This window comes from Oncorhynchus masou, chromosome 18, assembly GCF_036934945.1.
Source record: "Oncorhynchus masou masou isolate Uvic2021 chromosome 18, UVic_Omas_1.1, whole genome shotgun sequence".
NCBI lineage: Eukaryota > Metazoa > Chordata > Actinopteri > Salmoniformes > Salmonidae > Oncorhynchus > Oncorhynchus masou.
In genome coordinates this window covers 4,163,429-4,187,725 of record NC_088229.1, presented here as the reverse complement: position 1 = coordinate 4,187,725, position 24,297 = coordinate 4,163,429, and the positions used below count along the sequence as shown (strand labels likewise).

Sequence of the window (24,297 nt, the reverse complement as noted above, 5' to 3'; positions counted from 1 at the left end):
CAGGCACACAGGCAGACAGGCAGACAGGCAGACAGGCAGGCAGGCAGGCAGGCAGGCATACAGGCAGACAGGCAGGCAGGCAGACAGGCACACAGGCAGACAGGCAGACAGGCAGACAGGCAGGCAGGCACACAGGCAGACAGGCAGACAGGCAGGCAGGCAGGCAGACAGGCACACAGGCAAACAGGCAGACAGGCAGACAGGCAGACAGGCACACAGGCAGGCAGGCAGACAGGCATACAGGCAGACAGGCAGGCAGGCAGACAGGCACACAGGCAGACAGGCAGACAGGCAGACAGGCAGACAGGCAGGCAGGCAGACAGGCAGGCAGGCAGACAGGCACACAGGCAGACAGGCAGACAGGCAGACAGGCAGGCAGGCTGGCAGGCTGGTTGGCTGGGATGTGACGCTGACCAAAGACTGACAAAGAGTCCTGAGGAAGACCTGAGAGGTCGAAACATTGTTTTGCCAATAACACAACAAGGAAACATAGATTGCAGTATAATGTAGGTTACACAGTGACCCTAAAGAGGTCTCAGGTGCTGCCATGTCACTGATGCCAGCAGGGGTGGACTGGCCATAGGACAGTTCTGGCAAATGCCAGATGGGCTGATCCATTTTAAGCCCAGTGGGCCAGTCTAAATATTTTTTTCTGTTTTCAAAATGATAACTATTTGGCTAGTAATGGGAACCTCGAGGAAAATATAGGCCGGTGTGGGGGCCTCAAGGGAAACAGACCGGCGCGGGGGCCTCAAGGGAAACAGACCGGCGCGGGGCCTCAAGGGAAACAGACCGGCGCGGGGGCCTCAAGGGAAACAGACCGGCGCGGGGGCCTCAAGGGAAACAGACCGGCGCGGGGGCCTCAAGGGAAACAGACCGGTGCGGGGACCTCAAGTGAAACAGGCCGGTGCGGGGGCCTCAAGGGAAACAGACCGGCGCGGGGCCTCAAGGGAAACAGACCGGCGCGGGGCCTCAAGGGAAACAGACCGGCGCGGGGGCCTCAAGGGAAACAGACCGGCGCGGGGGCCTCAAGGGAAACAGACCGGTGCGGGGGACCTCAAGTGAAACACAGGCCGGTGCGGGGGCCTCAAGGGAAACACAGGCCGGTGCGGGGGCCTCAAAGTAAACAAGCCGGGGCGGGGGCCTCATGGGAAACACAGGCCGGTGCGGGGGCCTCAAGGGAAACACAGGCCGGTGCGGGGGCCTCAAAGTAAACAAGCCGGGCGGGGCCTCATGGGAAACAGGCCGATGCGGGGGCCTCAAGGGAAACAGGCCGATGCGGGGGCTCAAGGGAAACAGGCCAGCGTGGGGGCCTCAAGGGAAACACAGGCCGGTGCGGGGACCTCAAGTGAAACAGGCCGGTGCGGGGGCCTCAAGGGAAACATGCCGGTGTGGGGGCCTCAAGGGAAACAGGCCGGTGTGGGGGCCTAAAGGGAAACAGGCCGGTGCGGGGGCCTCAAGGGAAACAGGCCGGTGTGGGGGCCTAAAGGGAAACAGGCCGGTGTGGGGGCCTAAAGGGAAACAGGCCGGTGCGGGGGCCTCAAGGGAAACAGAGGCCGGTGGCCTCGAGGGAAAACATGGGCTGGTGTTTTGGAAATACCCAGACCAATTTCTGGTCCCTGGATGCCAGTACTGTTTTGTAGATCAAATGTGGATCCTTCTGATCAAACATCACTGTGTGGACAATATGTACTGACCCATTTCATACTATTTTGCCGACCCAGACCATACTGTGCTTCCTTTGTCCTTTCAAGAACAGTTTCAACTGTAGTGTGTAACAGGGCCAGCTCAGTACAGCTTGGTCTGGCTTGGATTGGCTCAGTATTGTGGAAAGGGCATAAGGTATGTTAGGAGAATGACTTTTATTCCTTAATTTACCAGAAGAGTGAGGCTACTGTTTTACAACCACTTTTACCCAGCGATAATTTAGCACTCGTGAGATGCAGTATGACAAATTGGTCCCATCTGGGATTGAGTTCAGCTGAACATTGGTCCCATCCGGGACTGAGATCAGCTTAACATTGGTCCCGTCTGGGACTGAGATCAGCTGAACATTGGTCCCATCAGGGACTGAGATCAGCTGAACATTGGTCCCATCTGGGACTGAGATCAGCTGAACATTGGTCCCATCTGGGACTGAGATCAGCTGAACATTGGTCCCGTCTGGACTGAGATCAGCTTAACATTGTGTGACACAAAACAGAGGGAGGGGGAAATGGTTTTCTATTCCGTCAGGTCTGGAGTCACTGTTGTATGAATGAATTTGGAAGGGGTTGAATGTGCATAAGATCCATGTTATGAGTATAATTTTTCTGTCAAATGGCTCATTCTGTGTCCTGGCGGTTATCCAGTGTGAAGGCAGCAGCGTTTGTATTATATATGCCATTGCCCTGTGACACACAGTCCGTTGCCGTGCCACCCCAGGAGATTATAATCGCTCTGAGTGCTTCCTTCAGATTTGATCCGATAAAAAGATTGTAATCGTTCTCTCCATCAGCCCATTACTATGGTGCTGTCTGTGTTACTATGGTATTCTCTGTGTTACTATGGTATTCTCTGTGTTACTATGGTATTCTCTGTGTTACTATGGTGATGTCTGTGTTACTATGGTATTCTCTGTGTTACTATGGTATTCTCTGTGTCTGTGTTACTATGGTGTTCTCTGTGTTACTATGGCATTCTCTGTGTTACTATGGTATTCTCTGTGTTACTATGGTATTCTCTGTGTTACTATGGTATTCTCTGTGTTACTATGGTGATGTCTGTGTTACTATGGTATTATGTGTTACTATGGTATTCTCTGTGTTACTATGGTATTCTCTGTGTTACTATGGTATTATGTGTTACTATGGTATTCTCTGTGTTACTATGGTATTCTCTGTGTTACTATGGTATTCTCTGTGCTACTATGGTATTCTCTGTGTTACTATGGTATTCTCTGTGTTACTATGGCATTCTCTGTGTTACTATGGTATTCTCTGTGTTACTATGGTATTCTCTGTGTTACTATGGTATTCTCTGTGTTACTATGGTATTCTCTGTGTTACTATGGTGATGTCTGTGTTACTATGGTATTATGTGTTACTATGGTATTCTCTGTGTTACTATGGTATTCTCTGTGTTACTATGGTATTATGTGTTACTATGGTATTCTCTGTGTTACTATGGTATTCTCTGTGTTACTATGGTATTCTCTGTGCTACTATGGTATTCTCTGTGTTACTATGGTATTCTCTGTGTTATTATGGTATTCTCTGTGTTACTATGGTGATGTCTGTGTTACTATGGTATTATGTGTTACTATGGTATTCTCTGTGTTACTATGGTATTCTCTGTGTTTCTGTGTTACTATGGTATTATCTGTGTTACTATGGTATTCTCTGTGTTACTATGGTGATGGCTCTGTTACTGTGGTATTCTCTGTGTTACTATGGTATTCTCTGTGTTACTATGGTATTCTCTGTGTTACTATGGTATTCTCTGTGTTACTATGGTGATGGCTGTGTTACTATGGTGATGGCTGTGTTACTATGGCCGTGTATGTCATCCCTAAAGCCAACACCTCATTTGGCCGCCTTTCTTTCCAGTTCTCTGCTGCCCGTGACTGGAACGAATTGCAAAAATCGCTGAAGTTTTTTACTTTTATTTCCCTCGCCAACTTCAAACATCTGCTATCTGAGCAGCTAACCGATCACTGCAGCTGTACATAGTCTATCGGTTAATAGCCCACCCAACTTTACCTACCGCTTCCCCATACTGTTTATATTTATTTACTTTTCTGCTCTTTTGCACACCAATATCTCTACCTGTACATGACCATCTGATCATTTATCACTCCAGTGTTAATCTGCAAAATTGTAATTATTCGCCTACCTCCTCATGCCTTTTGCACACAATGTATATAGACTCTTTTTTTTCTACTGTGTTATTGACTTGTTAAATGTTTACTCCACGTGTAACTCTGTGTTGTCTGTTCACACTGCTATGCTTTATCTTGGCCAGGTCGCAGTTGTAAAAGAGAACTTGTTCTCAACTTGCCTACCTGGTTAAAAAAAGGTGAAATAAAAATAAAATGTGTTACTATGGTATTTGGCCAACTGACAGAGCATTTGGTTTTACAAGCTCTAACATCCTGCTTAAAGACCCCAACAACCAGACAGATCCTGCATAAAGACCCTAACAACCAGACAGATCCTGCTTAAAGACCCTAACAACCAGACAGATCCTGCTTAAAGAATCTAACAACCAGGCAGATCCTGCTTAAAGAACCCAACAACCAGACAAATCCTGCATAAAGACCCTAACAACCAGACAGATCCTGCATAAAGACCTTAACAACCAGACAGATCCTGCATAAAGACCTTAACAACCAGACAGATCCTGCTTATAAAGACCCTAACAACCAGACAGATCCTGCATAAAGACCCTAACAACCAGACAGATCCTGCATAAAGACCTTAACAACCAGACAGATCCTGCATAAAGACCTTAACAACCAGACAGATCCTGCATAAAGACCTTAACAACCAGACAGATCCTGCTTATAAAGACCCTGAAAACCAGACAGATCCTGCTTAAAGACGCCAACAACCAGACAGATCCTGCATAAAGACCCTAACAACCAGACAGATCCTGCATAAAGACCCTAACAACCAGACAGATCCTGCATAAAGACCCTAACAACCAGACGGATCCTGCTTATAAAGACCCCAACAACCAGACAGATCCCGCTTAAAGACCCCAACAACCAGACAGATCCTGCATAAAGACCCTAACAACCAGACATATCCTGCTTAAGAACCCTAACAACCAGGCAGATCCTGCTTATAAAAACCCTAACAACCAGACAAATCCTGCTTAAGAACCCTAACAACCAGACGGATCCTGCTTAAAGACCCCAACAACAAACAACTAACTACATCACACTAATTAGAATGCATGTCCAAGCCTTGTTGTGGTCCGTCTGAGCTGGTTGACCTTAATGGTAATGATATTCTAAGTGATGCAGGCTGAATTACAATGAAGTATCTGCAGGACATAGAAATAAATAGATGAAAAGGTGCCATTTAAAGGGCCAATACAGAAGTTGAAAGACTAACAAAGCAGTCATCCGCCTCTGTTTTGGTTACAAGGGATTTGGCCTTGGAGAAATGTAATCACTCTCCAATTCATAGACTGAGCTATGTATGCAAGACCTGACCATCCACGATATCAATTTTATCATTTAAACATGTTTTGAGGCTATACAGTGTTTGTTTACATTTAATAAAACAAGCTTTATATATTGGGTTTGATGGGGTGTGACAGTTGAACTAAGCACGTAAGGCATTAAAAAAAAGTTATATTCTTCAAGAATTAATGGATATATATTATTCATTTAATGATATAACTGTTAATTAGTTTAAATGCATTCCAGGTGATTACGTCATGAAACTGGTTGAGAGAATGCCAAGTGTGTGCAAAGCTGTCATCAAGGCAAAGGGTGGCTATTTGAAGAATCTCAATTATAAAATATATTTTTGATTTGTTTGACACTTGTTTTGCTTACTACATGATTCCATATGTGTTATTTCATAGTTTTGATGTCTTCACTATTATTATACAATGTAGAAAATAGTAAAACAAAGATAAAAGTAAGAAAAACCCTTGAATGAGTAGGTGTTCTAAGACTTTTATATCATTAATTTTGTAAGTCTGAAGAGGTGTGTAACAACTGCAGATTGCCCCTTTTAAGATTTTTCTGGATGTTGCAGATGTCGCTGAGTGAACCTTTTTAGTCAACTTTAACAAGGTCTCATTGAGTTGAATGGGATTCAGCACCATGGACAGCGCCATCACTGTCACACAATACAGTGAATGGACTACTGTGTGTGCAGAGAGCTGTTTTGTTTTCGTTTGGCAGAGAGAAAGACTGTATGTCCGTTTGTCAGAGAGACAGTGGCTGTTTGTTCATTTGAAGGAGACAGAGAGATGGTCTGTTCGTTTGGCAGAGAGACAGAGAGACGGTCTGTTCGTTTGGCAGAGAGACAGAGAGATGGTCTATTAGTTTGGCAGAGAGACAGAGAGATGGTCTGTTCGTTTGGCAGAGAGACAGAGAGACGGTCTGTTCGTTTGGAAGAGAGACAGAGGGACTGTCTGTTTGTTTGAAGGACACAGAGAGACTGTCTGTTTGTTTGGCAGAGAGACAGAGAGACTGTCTGTTTGTTTGGCAGAGAGACAGAGGGACTGTCTGTTTGTTTGAAGGACACAGAGAGACTGTCTGTTTGTTTGGCAGAGAGACAGAGGGACTGTCTGTTTGTTTGGCAGAGAGACAGAGGGACTGTCTGTTTGTTTGGCAGAGAGACAGAGGGACTGTCTGTTTGTTTGGCAGAGAGACAGAGGGACTGTCTTTGTTTGGCAGAGAGACAGAGGGACTGTCTTTGTTTGGCAGAGAGACAGAGGGACTGTCTTTGTTTGGCAGAGAGACAGAGGGACTGTTTGTTTGACAGAGGGACTGTCTGTTTGACAGAGGGACTGTCTGTCTGTTTGACAGAGGGACTGTCTGTTTGTTTGACAGAGGGACTGTCTGTTTGTTTGACGGAGAGACCGAGAGACTGTCTTTTGGTTTGGCAGAGAGACTGTCTGTTTGTTTGGCAGAGAGACAGAGAGACTGTCTTTTGGTTTGGAAGAGAGACTGTCTGTTCGTTTGATAAACAGTCTCTCTGTCTCTTTGTATATTCGTTTGACATTCTGTATGTCAAACGAATATACAAAGAGACAGAGAGACTGTTTGTTTGTTTAAAAGAGAAAAAGAGAGATTGTCTGTTCATTTGACAGAGCTACTGTCTTTTCATTTGACAGAGACAGAGAATGTCTGTTTGTTTGGCAGAGAGACAGAGACTGTCTGTTCGTTTGTCAGAGAGACAGAGACTGTCTGTTCGTTTGTCAGAGAGACAGAGACTGTCTGTTCGTTTGTCAGAGAGACAGACTGTCTGTTCGTTTGTCAGAGAGACAGAGACTGTCTGTTCGTTTGTCAGAGAGACAGACTGTCTGTTCGTTTGTCAGAGAGACAGAGACTGTCTGTTCGTTTGTCAGAGAGACAGAGACTGTCTGTTCGTTTGTCAGAGAGACAGAGACTGTCTGTTCGTTTGGCAGAGAGACAGAGACTGTCTGTTCGTTTGTCAGAGAGACAGAGACTGTCTGTTCATTTGGCAGAGAGACAGAGACTGTCTGTTCGTTTGGCAGAGAGACAGAGACTGTCTGTTCATTTGGCAGAGAGACAGACTGTCTGTTCATTTGGCAGAGAGACAGAGACTGTCTGTTTCTTTGGAAGAGGGAGAGAGAGACTGTCTGTTCGTTTCGCAGAGAGACTGTTCATTTGACAGAGATACAGAGAGACTGCCTGGTAATTTGACAGAGAGACAGAGATAATGTATGTTAGTTTGGCAGAGACACTGTCTGTTTGTTTGACTGAGAGACAGAGACTTTTTGTTCGTTTGACAGCTCTAAATGCTCTATGTCCTGATAAGCAGCTTACTCTCTCTCTCCTCCCTGTCTCCTCCCCCCTTCACTCTCTCCTCCCTGTCTCCTCCCCCCTTCACTCTCTCCATCCCTACCCCCTCACTCTTTCGTGCTATTTTGCTCTCTCTTTCTCCCCTCCCCCTCTCCTCACAATAGTGTGTGTGATGAGTAGTAAAAACATATTTGGATAGTGTAGGGGCAGAGGTTAGGGCTGGGGCTGAGACTGGCAGGGACTGGGGCTGGGACTGGGTCTAGGGCTGAGGCTGGAACTGGGAGGGGCTGAGGCTGGTGCTGGGAGGGGCTGGGACAGGGATTGGGACTGGGTCAAGGGCTGAGGCTGGAACTGGGAGGGGCTGAGGCTGGTGCTGGGAGGGGCTGGGACAGGGATTGGGACTGGGTCAAGGGCTGAGGCTGGAACTGGGAGGGGCTGAGGCTGGGACAGGGACTGGGACTGGGACTGGGTCTAGGGCTGAGGCTGGGACAGGGACTGGGACAGGGACTGGGACAGGGATTGGGACTGGGACTGGGACTGGGACTGGGACTGAGGTTGGGACTGGCAGGGGCTGAGGCTGGGACAGGGGCTGGGATAGGGATTGGGACTGGGTCTCGGGCTGAGGCTGGGAGGGTTGGATATATTTGAGGTGATTTTTTTTTAAACATGTGCCAATGTGCTCATTTCAATCAGTGCAACTACAGATATTTTATAAGAGCGACCAAAACGCTGGTCTTAACGGTGACGCAGTTGGTAATGCCATGGATGTCGAGAGCAGCCTATCCAGCCGCGATGCAGCCGTGGCGGTCCCCACGGAATAAGAGACGTGCCAGTGAACCTCGTAAGCATTTTTAAAAAAAAATGCTTTTCCCCCAATTTACCTGGTTGAGCAGCTTCACATATGTGTGTCTCTTTCCATGATTTACATACCTGTATACTTTATTTAGCTTGTTCAAGTAGGCTATCCATCGCCATCTTCAAAGAGCTCTCCGTTAAGCCTACCAAAGACACACTACTCTGAACTATTCAGACATCCTGTGATGCCATTAAAAATAAAAAATAAATTTTTAACCAAGCAAGTCAGTTAAGATCAAATTCTTATGTACAATGACAGCCTAGGAACAACAGGTTAACTGCCTTATTCAGGGGCAGTTAACAACAGATTTGTACCTTGTCAGCACAGGGATTTGATCTTACAACCTTTCGGTTACTAGTCCAACACTCTAACCACTAGGCTACCCTGCCACCTCTACACTCTAACCACTAGGCTCCCTGCCATCCCTACACTCTAACCACTAGGCTACCTGCCACCCCTACGCTCTAACCACTAGGCTACACACCGCCCCTACACTCTAACCACTAGGCTACCCGCCGCCCCTACACTCTAACCACTAGACTACCCTGCCACCCCTACACTCTAACCACTAGGCTACCCTGCCGCCCCTAAACTCTAACCACTAGGCTACCTACCGCCCCTACACTCTAACCACTAGGCTACCTGCCGCCCCTACACTCTAACCACTAGGCTACCTGCCGCCCCTACACTCTAACCACTAGGCTACCCTGCCACCCCTACACTCTAACCACTAGGCTACCTGCCGCCCCTACACTCTAACCACTAGGCTACCCTGCCGCCCCTACACTCTAACCACTAGGCTACCCTGCCGCCCCTACACTCTAACCACTAGGCTACCTACCGCCCCTACACTCTAACCACTAGGCTACCCTGCCCCCCCTACACTCTAACCACTAGGCTACCTGCCGCCCCTACACTCTAACTACTAGGCTACCTGCCGCCCCTACACTCTAACCACTAGGCTACCCTGCCGCCCCTACACTCTAACCACTAGGCTACCTGCCGCCCCTACACTCTAACCACTAGGCTACCCTGCCGCCCCTACACTCTAACCACTAGGCTACCCTGCCGCCCCAACACTCTAACCACTAGGCTACCTACCGCCCCTACACTCTAACCACTAGGCTACCTACCGCCCCTACACTCTAACCACTAGGCTACCTGCCGCCCCTACACTCTAACCACTAGACTACCCTGCCGCCCCTACACTCTAACCACTAGGCTACCTGCCGCCCCTACACTCTAACCACTAGGCTACCCTGCCGCCCCTACACTCTAACCACTAGGCTACCTGCCGCCCCTACACTCTAACCACTAGGCTACCCTGCCGCCCCTACACTCTAACCACTAGGCTACCCTGCCGCCCCAACACTCTAACCACTAGGCTACCTACCGCCCCTACACTCTAACCACTAGGCTACCTACCGCCCCTACACTCTAACCACTAGGCTACCTGCCGCCCCTACACTCTAACCACTAGGCTACCCGCCACCCCTACACTCTAACCACTAGACTACCCTGCCGCCCCTACACTCTAACCACTAGGCTACCCTGCCGCCCCTACACTCTAACCACTAGGCTACCCGCCGCCCCTACACTCTAACCACTAGACTACCCTGCCGCCCCTACACTCTAACCACTAGGCTACCCTGCCGCCCCTACACTCTAACCACTAGGCTACCCGCCGCCCCTACACTCTAACCACTAGACTACCCTGCCGCCCCTACACTCTAACCACTAGGCTACCTGCCGCCCCTACACTCTAACCACTAGGCTACCCTGCCGCCCCTACACTCTAACCACTAGGCTACCTGCCGCCCCTACACTCTAACCACTAGGCTACCCTGCCGCCCCTACACTCTAACCACTAGGCTACCCTGCCGCCCCAACACTCTAACCACTAGGCTACCTACCGCCCCTACACTCTAACCACTAGGCTACCTACCGCCCCTACACTCTAACCACTAGGCTACCCGCCGCCCCTACACTCTAACCACTAGGCTACCCGCCGCCCCGCCGCCCCTACACTCTAACCACTAGACTACCCTGCCGCCCCTACACTCTAACCACTAGGCTACCCTTGCTGCCCCTACACTCTAACCACTAGGCTACCTACCGCCCCTACACTCTAACCACTAGGCTACCTGCCGCCCCTACACTCTAACCACTAGGCTACCTGCCGCCCCTACACTCTAACCACTAGGCTACCTGCCGCCTCTACAGTCTAACCACTAGGCTACCTTCCGCCCCTACACTCTAACCACTAGGCTACCTGCCGCCCCTACACTCGAACCACTGGGCTACCTGCCGCCTCTACAGTCTAACCACTAGGCTACCTGCCGCCCCTACACTCTAACCACTAGGCTACCTGCCGCCCCTACACTCGAACCACTGGGCTACCTGCCGCCCCTACACTCTAACCACTAGGCTACCTGCCGCCCCTACACTCTAACCACTAGGCTACCTGCCGCCCCTACACTCTAACCACTAGGCTACCTGCCGCCTCTACAGTCTAACCACTAGGCTACCTTCCGCCCCTACACTCTAACCACTAGGCTACCTGCCGCCCCTACACTCGAACCACTGGGCTACCTGCCGCCTCTACAGTCTAACCACTAGGCTACCTGCCGCCCCTACACTCTAACCACTAGGCTACCTGCCGCCCCTACACTCGAACCACTGGGCTACCTGCCGCCCCTACACTCTAACCACTGGGCTACCTGCCGCCCCTACACTCTAACCACTGGGCTACCCTGCCGCCCCTACACTCTAACCACTAGGCTACCCTGCCGCCCCAACACTCTAACCACTAGGCTACCTACCGCCCCTACACTCTAACCACTAGGCTACCTACCGCCCCTACACTCTAACCACTAGGCTACCCGCCGCCCCTACACTCTAACCACTAGGCTACCCGCCGCCCCTACACTCTAACCACTAGGCTACCTGCCGCCCCTACACTCGAACCACTGGGCTACCTGCCGCCCCTACACTCTAACCACTGGGCTACCTGCCGCCCCTACACTCTAACCACTGGGCTACCCTGCCGCCCCTACACTCTAACCACTAGGCTACCCTGCCGCCCCAACACTCTAACCACTAGGCTACCTACCGCCCCTACACTCTAACCACTAGGCTACCTACCGCCCCTACACTCTAACCACTAGGCTACCCGCCGCCCCTACACTCTAACCACTAGGCTACCCGCCGCCCCTACACTCTAACCACTAGACTACCCTGCCGCCCCTACACTCTAACCACTAGGCTACCCTGCCGCCCCTACACTCTAACCACTAGGCTACCTACCGCCCCTACACTCTAACCACTAGGCTACCTGCCGCCCCTACACTCTAACCACTAGGCTACCTGCCGCCCCTACACTCTAACCACTAGTACACACACACATAACTAATGTTATAACATTTACTTCCACACAGTGGATTGTGCTCATGGATTGAGAGATCAGATTTAGGAAATCATGCTTCTGACCCCACCCCTATTTAAAAATGTTTGTTTAATAATAAAACAGATAGTTTGTTTTTCATTTTGTTTACGAAACAAACTTATTAGATTAATTCACCGTCCTTGGCTTTGAGAATGTCCAGGATTTTTTGACAATGGCCAAAACCATGATCGGTGAATTATTCTATTAAGTTTGTTTCGGTAATCAAAATGAAAAACAAGCAAACAGGACTGTCCGTGGCTTCGTGAGACTGTCTTTGGCCACAGATGTTTTTACGAAGCCACGGAGGGTCTCACAATGCCAAGAACCGTGAATTATTCTAAAACATTTTGTTTTGTAATTGAAATGAAAAACAAACAATCAGTTTTTTTTTTGAAAAACAACAACAATTAAATATTTATATGATACCATAAATCAAATATATTTTTTCTTGTTACTGTTATTTTTTTAAAGTCTGTATTGTTGGAAAACATTTCAGATGGTGTCAACAGACATGGCAGCTCTGCTTCTAGCTCCAAAGCAACTTTGCAGTATTTTGTTTTTTAGTGTGTTATTTCTTACATTATTATCCCATGAAAGATTTTTGTATTACAACATACATGCCAGAATTAACTTTTGGATATCAGAGCGGCGGTAACTCACCAGCATTACGACCAGAAATAAGACTTTCCTGAATCGGATTCTTTGTTTGTACACCCAGTTATATTTATCCCAGAGGCTGCTCCAAGATGCTGCCGGCGGAGAAGAGGTATTTGGAGTGCACTTCTAGTCCGACTCAGGAGGCGCGCATACCATCCACCGCTTCCGAGTATATTACTCGCTAATGTTCAGTCCCTGGACAATAAAGTAGATGAGCTCAGTCAGAGCGAGGATCTCTTTCCAGAGCGACATCAGGGACTGTAACGTACTCTGTTTCACAGAATCGTGGCTCTCTCCAAATATACTGTCCCCGTCATACAGCCATCTGGATTCTCAGTTCATCACACAGACAGGAATAAATAACTCTCCAGGAAGAAGAAAGGTGTTGGTGTATGTTTCATGATTAACCGCTCATGGTGTGATTGAGATAACAAGTCCTTTTGTTAATTAACCCGACCTCACAATCAAATGTTGACTGTATTACCTCCTGAAAGATTTCTCTTTGGGTAGCCTAGTGGTTAGAGTGTTGGACTAGTAACCGGAAGGTTGCAAGTTCAAACCCCCAAGCAAGTTCAAACCCCCAAGCTGACAAGGTACAAATCTGTCGTTCTGCCCCTGAACAAGGCAGTTAACCCACTGTTCCTAGGCCATCATTGAAAATAAGAATGTGTTCTTAACTGACTTGCCTTGCTAAATAAAGGTAAAATAAAAAAAATAAAAAAAATAAAAATAGTTACAGCAGTATAAGCCGATACCACGACGGTGTCACAAAGCCACTCCTGCGTTGACTTGGCTGTGTGCTTAGGGTCGTTGTCCTGTTGGAAGGTGAACCTTCACCCCAGTCTGAGGTTCTGTCTTTGCTCCGTTCATCTTTCCCTCCCATCCTGACTAGTCTCCCAGTCCCTGCCTCTGAAAAACATCCCCACAGCATGATGCTATACACATACATACATATAAATACACATTTTTTTAAATGACATTGTCCTTTATTATTTTCTAACCTTACCACCACTCCCCTAATCGGAGTAAACCAATGAACAACAAGACTTAGGCTTCTACTTCCTGCTAGACATTACAGTCTATTTTAATAGTTATATTTTGTTTTGTTTTCCCTCCTATCCTTCCTCTAATCTCAACCATCTATTTCTTTCACTAAACGTTCTGAACCTATATACGTTTCACCAACACGGTAGGTTGAGTCATCTAGTGAGTCATCTAGTTGAGTCATCTAGCGAGTCATCTAGTGAGTCATCTAGTTGAGTCATCTAGTGAGTCATCTAGTGAGTCATCTAGTGAGTCATCTAGTTGAGGAATCTAGTGAGTCATCTAGTGAGTCATCTAGTTGAGTCATCTAGTGAGTCATCTAGTGAGTCATCTAGTGAGTCATCTAGTGAGTCATCTAGTGAGTCATCTAGTTGAGTCATCTAGTGAGTCATCTAGTTGAGTCATCTAGTGAGTCATCTAGTTGAGTCATCTAGTGAGTCATCTAATTAACATTGCGTTTACTTGATAGCTACCGACACACATCTAGTTGAGTCATCGAGTTGAGTCATCTAGTGAGTCATCTAGTTGAGTCATCTAGTGAGTCATCTAGTGAGTCATCTAGTTGAGTCATCTAGTGAGTCATCTAGTGAGTCATCTAGTTGAGTCATCTAGTGAGTCATCTAGTGAGTCATCTAGTTGAGTCATCTAGTGAGTCATCTAGTGAGTCATCTAGTGAGTCATCTAGTGAGTCATCTAGTTGAGTCATCTAGTTGAGTCATCTAGTGAGTCATCTAGTTGAGTCATCTAGTGAGTCATCTAGTTGAGTCATCTAGTGAGTCATCTAATTACCATTGTGTTTACTTGATAGCTACCGACACACATCTAGTTGAGTCATCTAGTTGAGTCATCTAGTGAGTCATCTAGTTGAGTCATCTAGTGAGTCATCTAGTTGAGTCATCTAGTGAGTCATCTAGTGAGTCATCTAGTGAGTCATCTAGTTGAGTCATCTAGTGAGTCATCTAGTGAGTCATCTAGTTGAGTCATCTAGTGAGTCATCTAGTTGAGTCATCTAGTGAGTCATCTAGTTGAGTCATCTAGTGAGTCATCTAGTGAGTCATCTAGTGAGTCACTAGTTGAGTCATCTAGTGAGTCATCTAGTTGAGTCATCTAGTGAGTCATCTAGTTGAGTCATCTAGTTGTTATTAGTTGTTAGTATTTGTAATCTTCAGCTCCGTTCAACCCGTCTTTCCCACAACACCATCCATGTTGGATTTCTATTTGTCACCTTGTTTTAGTGTTGGTCAGGACGTGAGCCGGGTGGGCATTCTATGTTGTATGTCTAGTGTGTCTATTTCTATGTTTGGACTGATATGGTTCTCAATCAGAGGCAGGTGTTAGTCATTGTCTCTGATTGGGAACCATATGTAGGTAGACCGTTTTGTGTAGGGTTTTTGTGTGGGTGGTTGTTTCCTGTCTTTGTGTTTTTCTGCACCAGTTAGGACTGTTTCGGTGTTCACGTTTGCTTGTTTTGTATTCTGTTCATGTTGAGTTACCTTATTAAAATAACATGAACTCTAACCCCGCTGCGTTTTGGTCCGCCTCTCCTTCCCAGGAAGAAAGTCGTTACGTTTTTCATAAAGGTTCTGAACCTTTCTATTCCCATAATAAACTTATTTTTGTTGTTGTTGCTAAAAGTATTATTATATTATTGATCGATTGACTATCAATTGAAATGTATTTATAAAGCCCTTCGTACATCAGCTGATGTCACAAAGTGCTGAACAGAAACCCAGCCTAAAACCCCAAACTGCAAGCAATGCAGGTGTAGAAGCACGGTGGCTAGGAAAAACTCCCTAGAAAGGCCCAAACCTAGGAAGAAACCTAGAGAGGAACCAGGCTATGTGGGGTGGCCAGTCCTCTTCTGGCTGTGCCGGGTGGAGATTAGAAACCTAGAGAGGAACCAGGCTATGTGGGGTGGCCAGTCCTCTTCTGGCTGTGCCGGGTGGAGATTAGAAACCTAGAGAGGAACCAGGCTATGTGGGGTGGCCAGTCCTCTTCTGGCTGTGCCGGGTGGAGATTAGAAACCTAGAGAGGAACCAGGCTATGTGGGGTGGCCAGTCCTCTTCTGGCTGTGCCGGGTGGAGATTAGAAACCTAGAGAGGAACCAGGCTATGTGGGGTGGCCAGTCCTCTTCTGGCTGTGCCGGGTGGAGATTAGAAACCTAGAGAAGAACCAGGCTATGTGGGGTGGCCAGTCCTCTTCTGGCTGTGCCGGGTGGAGATTAGAAACCTAGAGAGGAACCAGGCTATGTGGGGTGGCCAGTCCTCTTCTGGCTGTGCCGGGTGGAGATTAGAAACCTAGAGAGGAACCAGGCTATGTGGGGTGGCCAGTCCTCTTCTGGCTGTGCCGGGTGGAGATTAGAAACCTAGAGAGGAACCAGGCTATGTGGGGTGGCCAGTCCTCTTCTGGCTGTGCCGGGTGGAGATTAGAAACCTAGAGAGGAACCAGGCTACGTGGGGTGACCAGTCCTCTTCTGGCTGTGCCGGGTGGAGATTAGAAACCTAGAGAGGAACCAGGCTATGTGGGGTGGCCAGTCCTCTTCTGGCTGTGCCGGGTGGAGATTAGAAACCTAGAGAGGAACCAGGCTATGTGGGGTGGCCAGTCCTCTTCTGGCTGTGCCGGGTGGAGATTAGAAACCTAGAGAGGAACCAGGCTATGTGGGGTGGCCAGTCCTCTTCTGGCTGTGCCGGGTGGAGATTAGAAACCTAGAGAGGAACCAGGCTACGTGGGGTGACCAGTCCTCTTCTGGCTGTGCCGGGTGGAGATTAGAAACCTAGAGAGGAACCAGGCTATGTGGGGTGGCCAGTCCTCTTCTGGCTGTGCCGGGTGGAGATTAGAAACCTAGAGAGGAACCAGGCTATGTGGGGTGGCCAGTCCTCTTCTGGCTGTGCCGGGTGGAGATTATAATATAGGACTATGACTTTTCAGATCAACTGGTAGTGCTACCTGCAAGGTTAGCTCCTGTCAAATGTAGAAATTCTTCCGCGATTCACGGACCTGTGACCAAAAAACAAGCTACATATGAACAATACCAAAATACATGATCTAATGACTCTGCCTCTTCACCGCAAAATCTGCAGATCTGGGAAGGTTGTATCACTCAAATATCTCTTGGTCTTGTTGGTTCCAAACTTTTTCCGTTTAAGAATGATGGAGGCCACTGTGTTCTTGAGGACCTTCAATGCTGCAGACATTTTTTGGTACCCTTCCCCAGATCTGTGCCTCGACACAATCCTGTCTCGGAGCTCTACGGACAATTCCTTCGTACTCGTGGCTTGTTTTTTGCTCTGACATTCACTGTCAACTGTGAGACCTTATATAGACAGGTGTGTGTGCCTTTCCAAATCATTTCCAATCAATTAAATTTATCACAGGTGGACTCTAATCAAGTTGTAGAAACATCTCAAGGATGATCAATGGAAACAGGAAGCACCTGAGATCAATTTTAAATCTCATAGCAAAGAGTCTGAATACTTAAATAAGGTATTATTGTTTTTCATTTTTAATACATTTGCAAACATTTCTAAAAACTGTTTTTTGCTTTGTCATTATCGGGGTATCGTGTGTAGATTGCTGAGGAAATGTTTTTATTTAGTGTACTTTAGAATAAGGCTGTAACGTTACAAAATATGGAAAGAGTCAAGGGGTCTGAAGGCCCTGTATCAATCAATAGAGTGACTGTATATGAGGGACGTGTGTGTGTGTGTGTGTGTGTGTGTGTGTGTGTGTGTGTGTGTGTGTGTGTGTGTGTGTGTGTGTGTGTGTGTGTGTGTGTGTGTGTGTGTGTGTGTGTGTGTGTGTGTTTGCCTGTCTGCCTGTCTCTGTGTGTGTGTGCAAATGCGCACATATGTGTTTGTAGTAGCAGGCCGGGCCAGTGTGTGTGTCTCAGGTCTGGGCAGTGTGTGTGTGTCAATCCATCCAGACAAAGAGTTACGGAGAGACAGAGAGAGGGATAATGGCAGACTGGTAATCCTGTGAAAGGCTCACTAACTCCTTTGTCTACGAGCAAACATATTCTACAGTCCGCTCCTCTACTAGCAAACATATTCTACAGTCCGCTCCTCTACTAGCAAACATATTCTACAGTCCTCTCCTCTACTAGCAAACATATTCTACAGTCCGCTCCTCTACGAGCAAACATATTCTACAGTCCGCTCCTCTACTAGCAAACATATTCTACAGTCCGCTCCTCTACGAGCAAACATATTCTACAGTCCTCTCCTCTACTAGCAAACATATTCTACAGTCCTCTCCTCTACTAGCAAACATATTCTACAGTCCTCTCCTCTACTAGCAAACATATTCTACAGTCCTCTCCTAAAATACCAAACACATTCTACAGTCCTCTAATACCAAACACATTTTACAGTCCTCTCTCTGGGTTGGCTCAAGACTAACTGTACTGTCTACTGTCTAGTAATATTCAGTAAAAAGATGTAGAAACTACCTCACACGGTCTCTCACAACCCCCCCCCCCCCATAGACTGGTCCTTTCAGCCAGATCTCTCACAAACCCCCCCTCATGGACTGGTCCTTTCAGCCAGATCTCTCACAAACCCCCCCTCATAGACTGGTCCTTTCAGCCAGATCTCTCACAAACCCCCCCTCATAGACTGGTCCTTTCAGCCAGATCTCTCACAAACCCCCTCATAGACTGGTCCTTTCAGCCAGATCTCTCACAACCCCCCTCATAGACTGGTCCTTTCAGCCAGATCTCTCACAAACCCCCTCATAGACTGGTCCTTTCAGCCAGATCTCTCACAACCCCCCCCTCATAGACTGGTCCTTTTGAGTTGGATTTGATCAATTGGAACAGAAAGACAAAACTGACATTTCACGTTTTACATCTGTTGATTAGCACATACACTCTCATCGTACTTAAACAATTATAAGTATGTTTGTGTTATTCATGTCCGCCTGGTGGAAATGTTGAATTCAGAGATGTAACGTCTGATGTTGGTTTTTTGTTGTTTTTTGTCTCTTCTTTCTCCAGGAACAAGTGGAATATGTGTTTCTGATTATCTTCACCATCGAGACCTTTCTGAAGATCTTGGCTTATGGCTTAGTGATGCACCCCAGCTCCTACATTCGCAACGGATGGAACTTGTTGGACTTTGTCATTGTCATCGTCGGGTAAAACAGAATGGTCATTTTACCTGCTCCAACTCCTATTGTTAGAATCGTCCACTACCTCTTAAGGTTGTCTTCTGCCCTTTTCATTTTTACCACGTTCAATTTCTCCTCCATCTCTCCTCCATGTCTCCTTCATCTCTCTCCACAATCTCTCCCCCATCTCTCCTCAATCTCTCCTCAATGTCTCCTCCATCTCTCCTCAATCTCTTTACTCCATCTCTCCTCCATGTCTCCTCCATCTCTCCTCAATGTCTCCTCCATCTCTCCTCTGCTCCTCTCCTTCATCCCTCCATCTCTGCTCCTCTTCTCCATCCCTCCATCTCTGCTCCTCTCCTCCATCTCTCCATCTCTGCTCTTCTCCTCCATCTCTGCTCCTCTCCTCCATCTCTCCATCTCTGCTATTCTCCTCCATCTCTGCTCCTCTCCTCCATCTCTCCATCTCTGCTCTTCTCCTCCATCCCCCATCTCTGCTCATCTCCTTCATCCCTCCATCTCTGCTCATCTCCTTCATCCCTCCATCTCTGCTCATCTCCTTGATCCCTCCATCTCTGCTCCTCTCCTTCATCCCTCCATCTCTGCTCCTCTCCTTCATCCCTCCATCTCTGCTCCTCTCCTCCATCTCTCCATCTCTGCTCCTCTCCTCCATCCCTCCATCTCTGCTCCTCTCCTCCATCTCTCCATCTCTGCTCCTCTCCTCCATCTCTCCATCTCTGCTCCTCTCCTCCATCCCTCCATCTCTGCTCTTCTCCTCCATCCCTCCATCTCTGCTCCTCTCCTCCATCTCTCCATCTCTGCTCCTCTCCTCCATCCCTCCATCTCTGCTCTTCTCCTCCATCTCTGCTCCTCTCCTTCATCCCTCCACCTTTGCTCCTCTCCTCCATCCCTCCATCTCTGCTCCTCTCCTTCATCCCTCCATCTCTGCTCCTCTCCTTCTCTCCTCCATCCCTACACCTCTCCTTCATCCCTCCATCTCTGCTCCTCTCCTTCTCTCCTCCATCCCTACATCTCTCCTTCATCTCGCCATCTCTGCTCCCCTCCTTCATCCCTCCATCTTTGCTCCTCTTCTCCATCTCTCCATCTCTGCTCCTCTCCTCCATCTCTCCTCCAGCCCTCAATCTCTCCTCCTCTCCTCAAACCACCCTCATCTCCTCCATCTCTTCACTTTGCTCTCTCTCCTACTTATGGTTAATCTGGATCTAGAATGATCGGGCAGTCTCTGGTACACAAACCCATCCCCCCTCCCTTTCTCTCTCTCTCCTCTCCCTCACTCCCTCAATCTCAGTTTCCCTCTCCCCCTCCCTTTCTCTTTCTCCCTCCCCTGTTCCTGTTTGTCTCTTAATCTGACCCAGACTCCCTTGGCTTTCTCTCTCTCTCTCTCTCTCTCTCTCTCTCTCTCTCTCTCTCTCTCTCTCTCTCTCTTTCTCTCTCTCTCGCTCTCTCACTATCTCATCTCCTCCCTCTCTCTCTTTCTCTCTCTCTTGCTCTCTCACTATCTCTTCTCCTCCCTCTCTCTCTCTCTCTTTCTCTCTCACTATCTCTTCTCCTCTCTCTCTCTCTTTGTCTATCAGTGGGTTTAAAGCTCCTTAGTGGATACATGTTGATGGGAATCTGTCTGCAATTGCAAAAACACTATAGAGCACAACAACAAAGCAATAACAAATAACAATACCATTGTACAACATGGCCCTATGAAGCAGGCTATCCTGATCTGTCTGGGGTAGACAACTCCTCCTCATCTGTCTGGGGTAGACAACTCCTCCTCATCTGTCTGGGGTAGACAACTCCTCCTGATCTGTCTGGGGTAGACAACTCCTCCTCATCTGTCTGGGGTAGACAACTCCTCCTCATCTGTCTGGGGTAGACAACTCCTCCTCATCTGTCTGGGGTAGACAACTCCTCCTCATCTCTGTCTGGGGTAGACAACTCCTCCTCATCTGTCTGGGGTAGACAACTCCTCCTCATCTCTGTCTGGGGTAGACAACTCCTCCTCATCTGTCTGGGGTAGACAACTCCTCCTCATCTGTCTGGGGTAGACAACTCCTCCTCATCTGTCTGGGGTAGACAACTCCTTCTCATCTCTGTCTGGGGTAGACAACTCCTCCTCATCTGTCTGGGGTAGACAACTCCTCCTCATCTGTCTGGGGTAGACAACTCCTCCTCATCTGTCTGGGGTAGACAACTCCTCCTCATCTGTCTGGGGTAGACAACTCCTCCTCATCTGTCTGGGGTAGACAACTCCTCCTGATCTGTCTGGGGTAGACAACTCCTCCTCATCTGTCTGGGGTAGACAACTCCTCCTCATCTGTCTGGGGTAGACAACTCCTTCTGATCAGTCTGGGGTAGACAACTCCTCCTCATCTGTCTGGGGTAGACAACTCCTTCTGATCTGTCTGGGGTAGACAACTCCTTCTGATCAGTCTGGGGTAGACAACTCCTCCTCATCTGTCTGGGGTAGACAACTCCTCCTCATCTGTCTGGGGTAGACAACTCCTCCTCATCTGTCTGGGGTAGACAACTCCTTCTGATCTGTCTGGGGTAGACAACTCCTCCTCATCTGTCTGGGGTAGACAACTCCTCCTCATCTGTCTGGGGTAGACAACTCCTTCTGATCTGTCTGGGGTAGACAACTCCTCCTCATCTGTCTGGGGTAGACAACTCCTCCTCATCTGTCTGGGGTAGACAACTCCTCCTGATCTCTAGTCTTGATGTGTGTCATGTCAAGGTGTTGGCTAAAGCACGAGCTGACTTGGCCACCAGGCTATACTTGGCCACCAGGCTATACTTGACTACCGGGCTATACTTGACTACCCGGCTATACTTGACCACCAGGCTATACTTGACTACCCGGCTATACTTGACCACCAGGCTATACTTGACCACCAGGCTATACCTGACTACCAGGCTATACTTGACTACCAGGCTATACTTGACTACCAGGCTATACTTTACCACCAGGCTATACTTGACCACCAGGCTATACCTGACTACCAGGCTATACTTGACTACCAGGCTATACTTGACTACCAGGCTCTACTTGACCACCAGGCTTTACTTGACCACCAGACTATACTTGACTACCAGGCTATACTTGACTACCAGGCTATACTTGACTACCGGGTTATACTTAACTACCGGGCTATACTTGACTACCGGGCTATATTTGACTACCAGGTTATACTTGACTACCAGGCTATACTTGACTACCAGGCTATATTTGACTACCAGGCTATACTTGACTACCGGGCTATACTTGACTACCGGGCTATATTTGACTACCAGGTTATACTTGACTACCAGGCTATACTTGACTACCAGGCTATATTTGACTACCAGGCTATACTTGACTACCGGGCTATACTTGACTACCGGGCTATACTTGACTACAAGGCTATACTTGACAACCAGGCTATACTTGACCACCAGGATGTACCTGACTACCAGGCTATACTTGACTACCAGGCTATACTTGACTACCAGGCTATACTTGACCACCAGGCTATACTTGACCACCAGGCTATACTTGACTACCAGGCTATACTTGACTACCGGGCTATACTTGACTACCGGGCTATACTTGACCACCAGGCTATACTTGACTACCAGGCTATACTTGACCACCAGGCTTTACTTGACCACCAGACTATACTTGACTACCAGGCTATACTTGACTACCAGGCTATACTTGACTACCAGGTTATACTTGACTACCGGGCTATACTTGACTACCAGACTATACTTGGCCACCAGGCTATACTTGACTACCAGGCTATACTTGACTACCGGGCTATACTTGACTACCGGGCTATACTTGACTACAAGGCTATACTTGACAACCAGGCTATACTTGACCACCAGGATGTACCTGACTACCAGGCTATACTTGACTACCAGGCTATACTTGACCACCACTTTATTGGGCTGTAATTTTTCCTCTGTAATGGTGTTGAGTATGTGTTATTCAGTAGGCCATGTAACTCAGGTGATGATGGTGGTGATGAAGAGTATCTGTTACCCAGTATGCCATCTAACTCAGGTGATGATGGTGGTGATGATGATGATGGCGATGATGATGTGTTATACTGTAGGCCATCTAACTCAGCTGATGATGTGTGTTCCAGGCTGTTCAGTGTCGTCCTGGAGACGATGACCCATAAGGCCACTGGGGAGGCTGCGTCGACCCACCATGTGCCAGGGAAGCCTGGAGGTCTGGACGTCAAAGCTCTCCGAGCCTTCAGAGTACTGAGGCCCCTACGGCTGGTCTCAGGAGTACCTAGTGAGTAGAGGGGGTTGTGTGTTTGCGAGTGTGAGTGAGTGCGTGCGTCTGAGGAAGGTCGTGCACGTACTTGTCTGTATATATGCATGTGCTGTAGGTGTAAACTATTCCGAAGGAACAGATCATTTCAGGGGAAGCATGTTTTACAGTGTTTGTGATTCCATCACATTGTGGAATCACATAGCAGAAGCAGAAGGGAACTGTTTTGTGTAAAGGCAGGGTTGTGTAGTTATAATCTTTCACGGAAAGATTTGCGTAAACTGATATTGTAGAATACGTGGTCTAAGGAGCAACGTTACATCTGGTGTTGGGGGTTTGGATAAATCGTGATTTCGCAGGTGCTACCCTTTCGTACGGATGACGAGAACAATCGCCACCTAACTTTTAGAGAGAGGGATTGTGGAGCTCCTCGTTGTAGCATTTTCTTGATCTCTTAACAGGTATGAATCTAGAACTTCACCAAAGACTTTAAGTTGTATGGAGCTGAAGAGAAGACTGTAGTTCTGTGTAGTTGTATGGAACTGAAGAGAAGACTGTATAGTTCTGTGTAGTTGTATGGAGCTGAAGAGAAGACTGTATCGTTCTGTGTAGTTATATGGAACTGAAGAGAAGACTGTGTAGTTCTGTGTAGTTGTATGGAGCTGAAGAGAAGACTGTATAGTTCTGTGTAGTTGTAAGGAACTGAAGAGAAGACTGTTCTGTGTAGTTGTATGGAGCTGAAGAGAAGACTATAGTTCTGTGTAGTTATATGGAGCTGAAGAGAAGACTGTAGTTCTGTGTAGTTGTATGGAACTGAAGAGAAGACTGTATTGTTCTGTGTAGTTGTATGGAACTGAAGAGAAGACTGTATAGTTCTGTGTAGTTATATGGAACTGAAGAGAAGACTGTGTAGTTCTGTGTAGTTGTATGGAGCTGAAGAGAAGACTGTGTAGTTCTGTGTAGTTGTATGGAGCTGAAGAGAGACTGTTCTGTGTAGTTGTATGGAGCTGAAGAGAAGACTGTTCTGTGTAGTTGTATGGAGCTGAAGAGAAGACTGTATAGTTCTGTGTAGTTGTATGGAGCTGAAGAGAGACTGTTCTGTGTAGTTGTATGGAACTGAAGAGAAGACTGTGTAGTTCTGTGTAGTTGTAAGGAACTGAAGAGAAGACTGTATAGTTCTGTGTAGTTGTATGGAGCTGAAGAGAAGACTGTAGTTCTGTGTAGTTGTATGGAACTGAAGAGAAGACTGTGTAGTTCTGTGTAGTTGTATGAAACTGAAGGGAGACTGTTCTGTGTAGCGTGGTTGGATCTGTTCTCCATGGTTGACTGCTAACTAAAGCCCCCAGAGACTTGGCTGTTGTTCGTTCCCACACAAGAACTTGACTCATGTTGCGCTCCTAAGGCCATGCCATGCTATA

General features: G+C 47.7%; 1 protein-coding gene across 1 annotated transcript in view; it reads left to right on the top strand.

Annotated features, from left to right (window-relative positions):
* Positions 1-24,297, top strand: part of cacna1fb (calcium channel, voltage-dependent, L type, alpha 1F subunit) — a 184,695-nt gene that overhangs the window by 30,087 nt on the left and 130,311 nt on the right. Inside the window, exons 5-6 of the mRNA XM_064922017.1 lie at positions 18,488-18,627; positions 22,746-22,900. Coding sequence (XP_064778089.1) covers positions 18,488-18,627; positions 22,746-22,900 — 295 coding nt within the window. The remainder of the gene's footprint in view (positions 1-18,487; positions 18,628-22,745; positions 22,901-24,297) is intronic.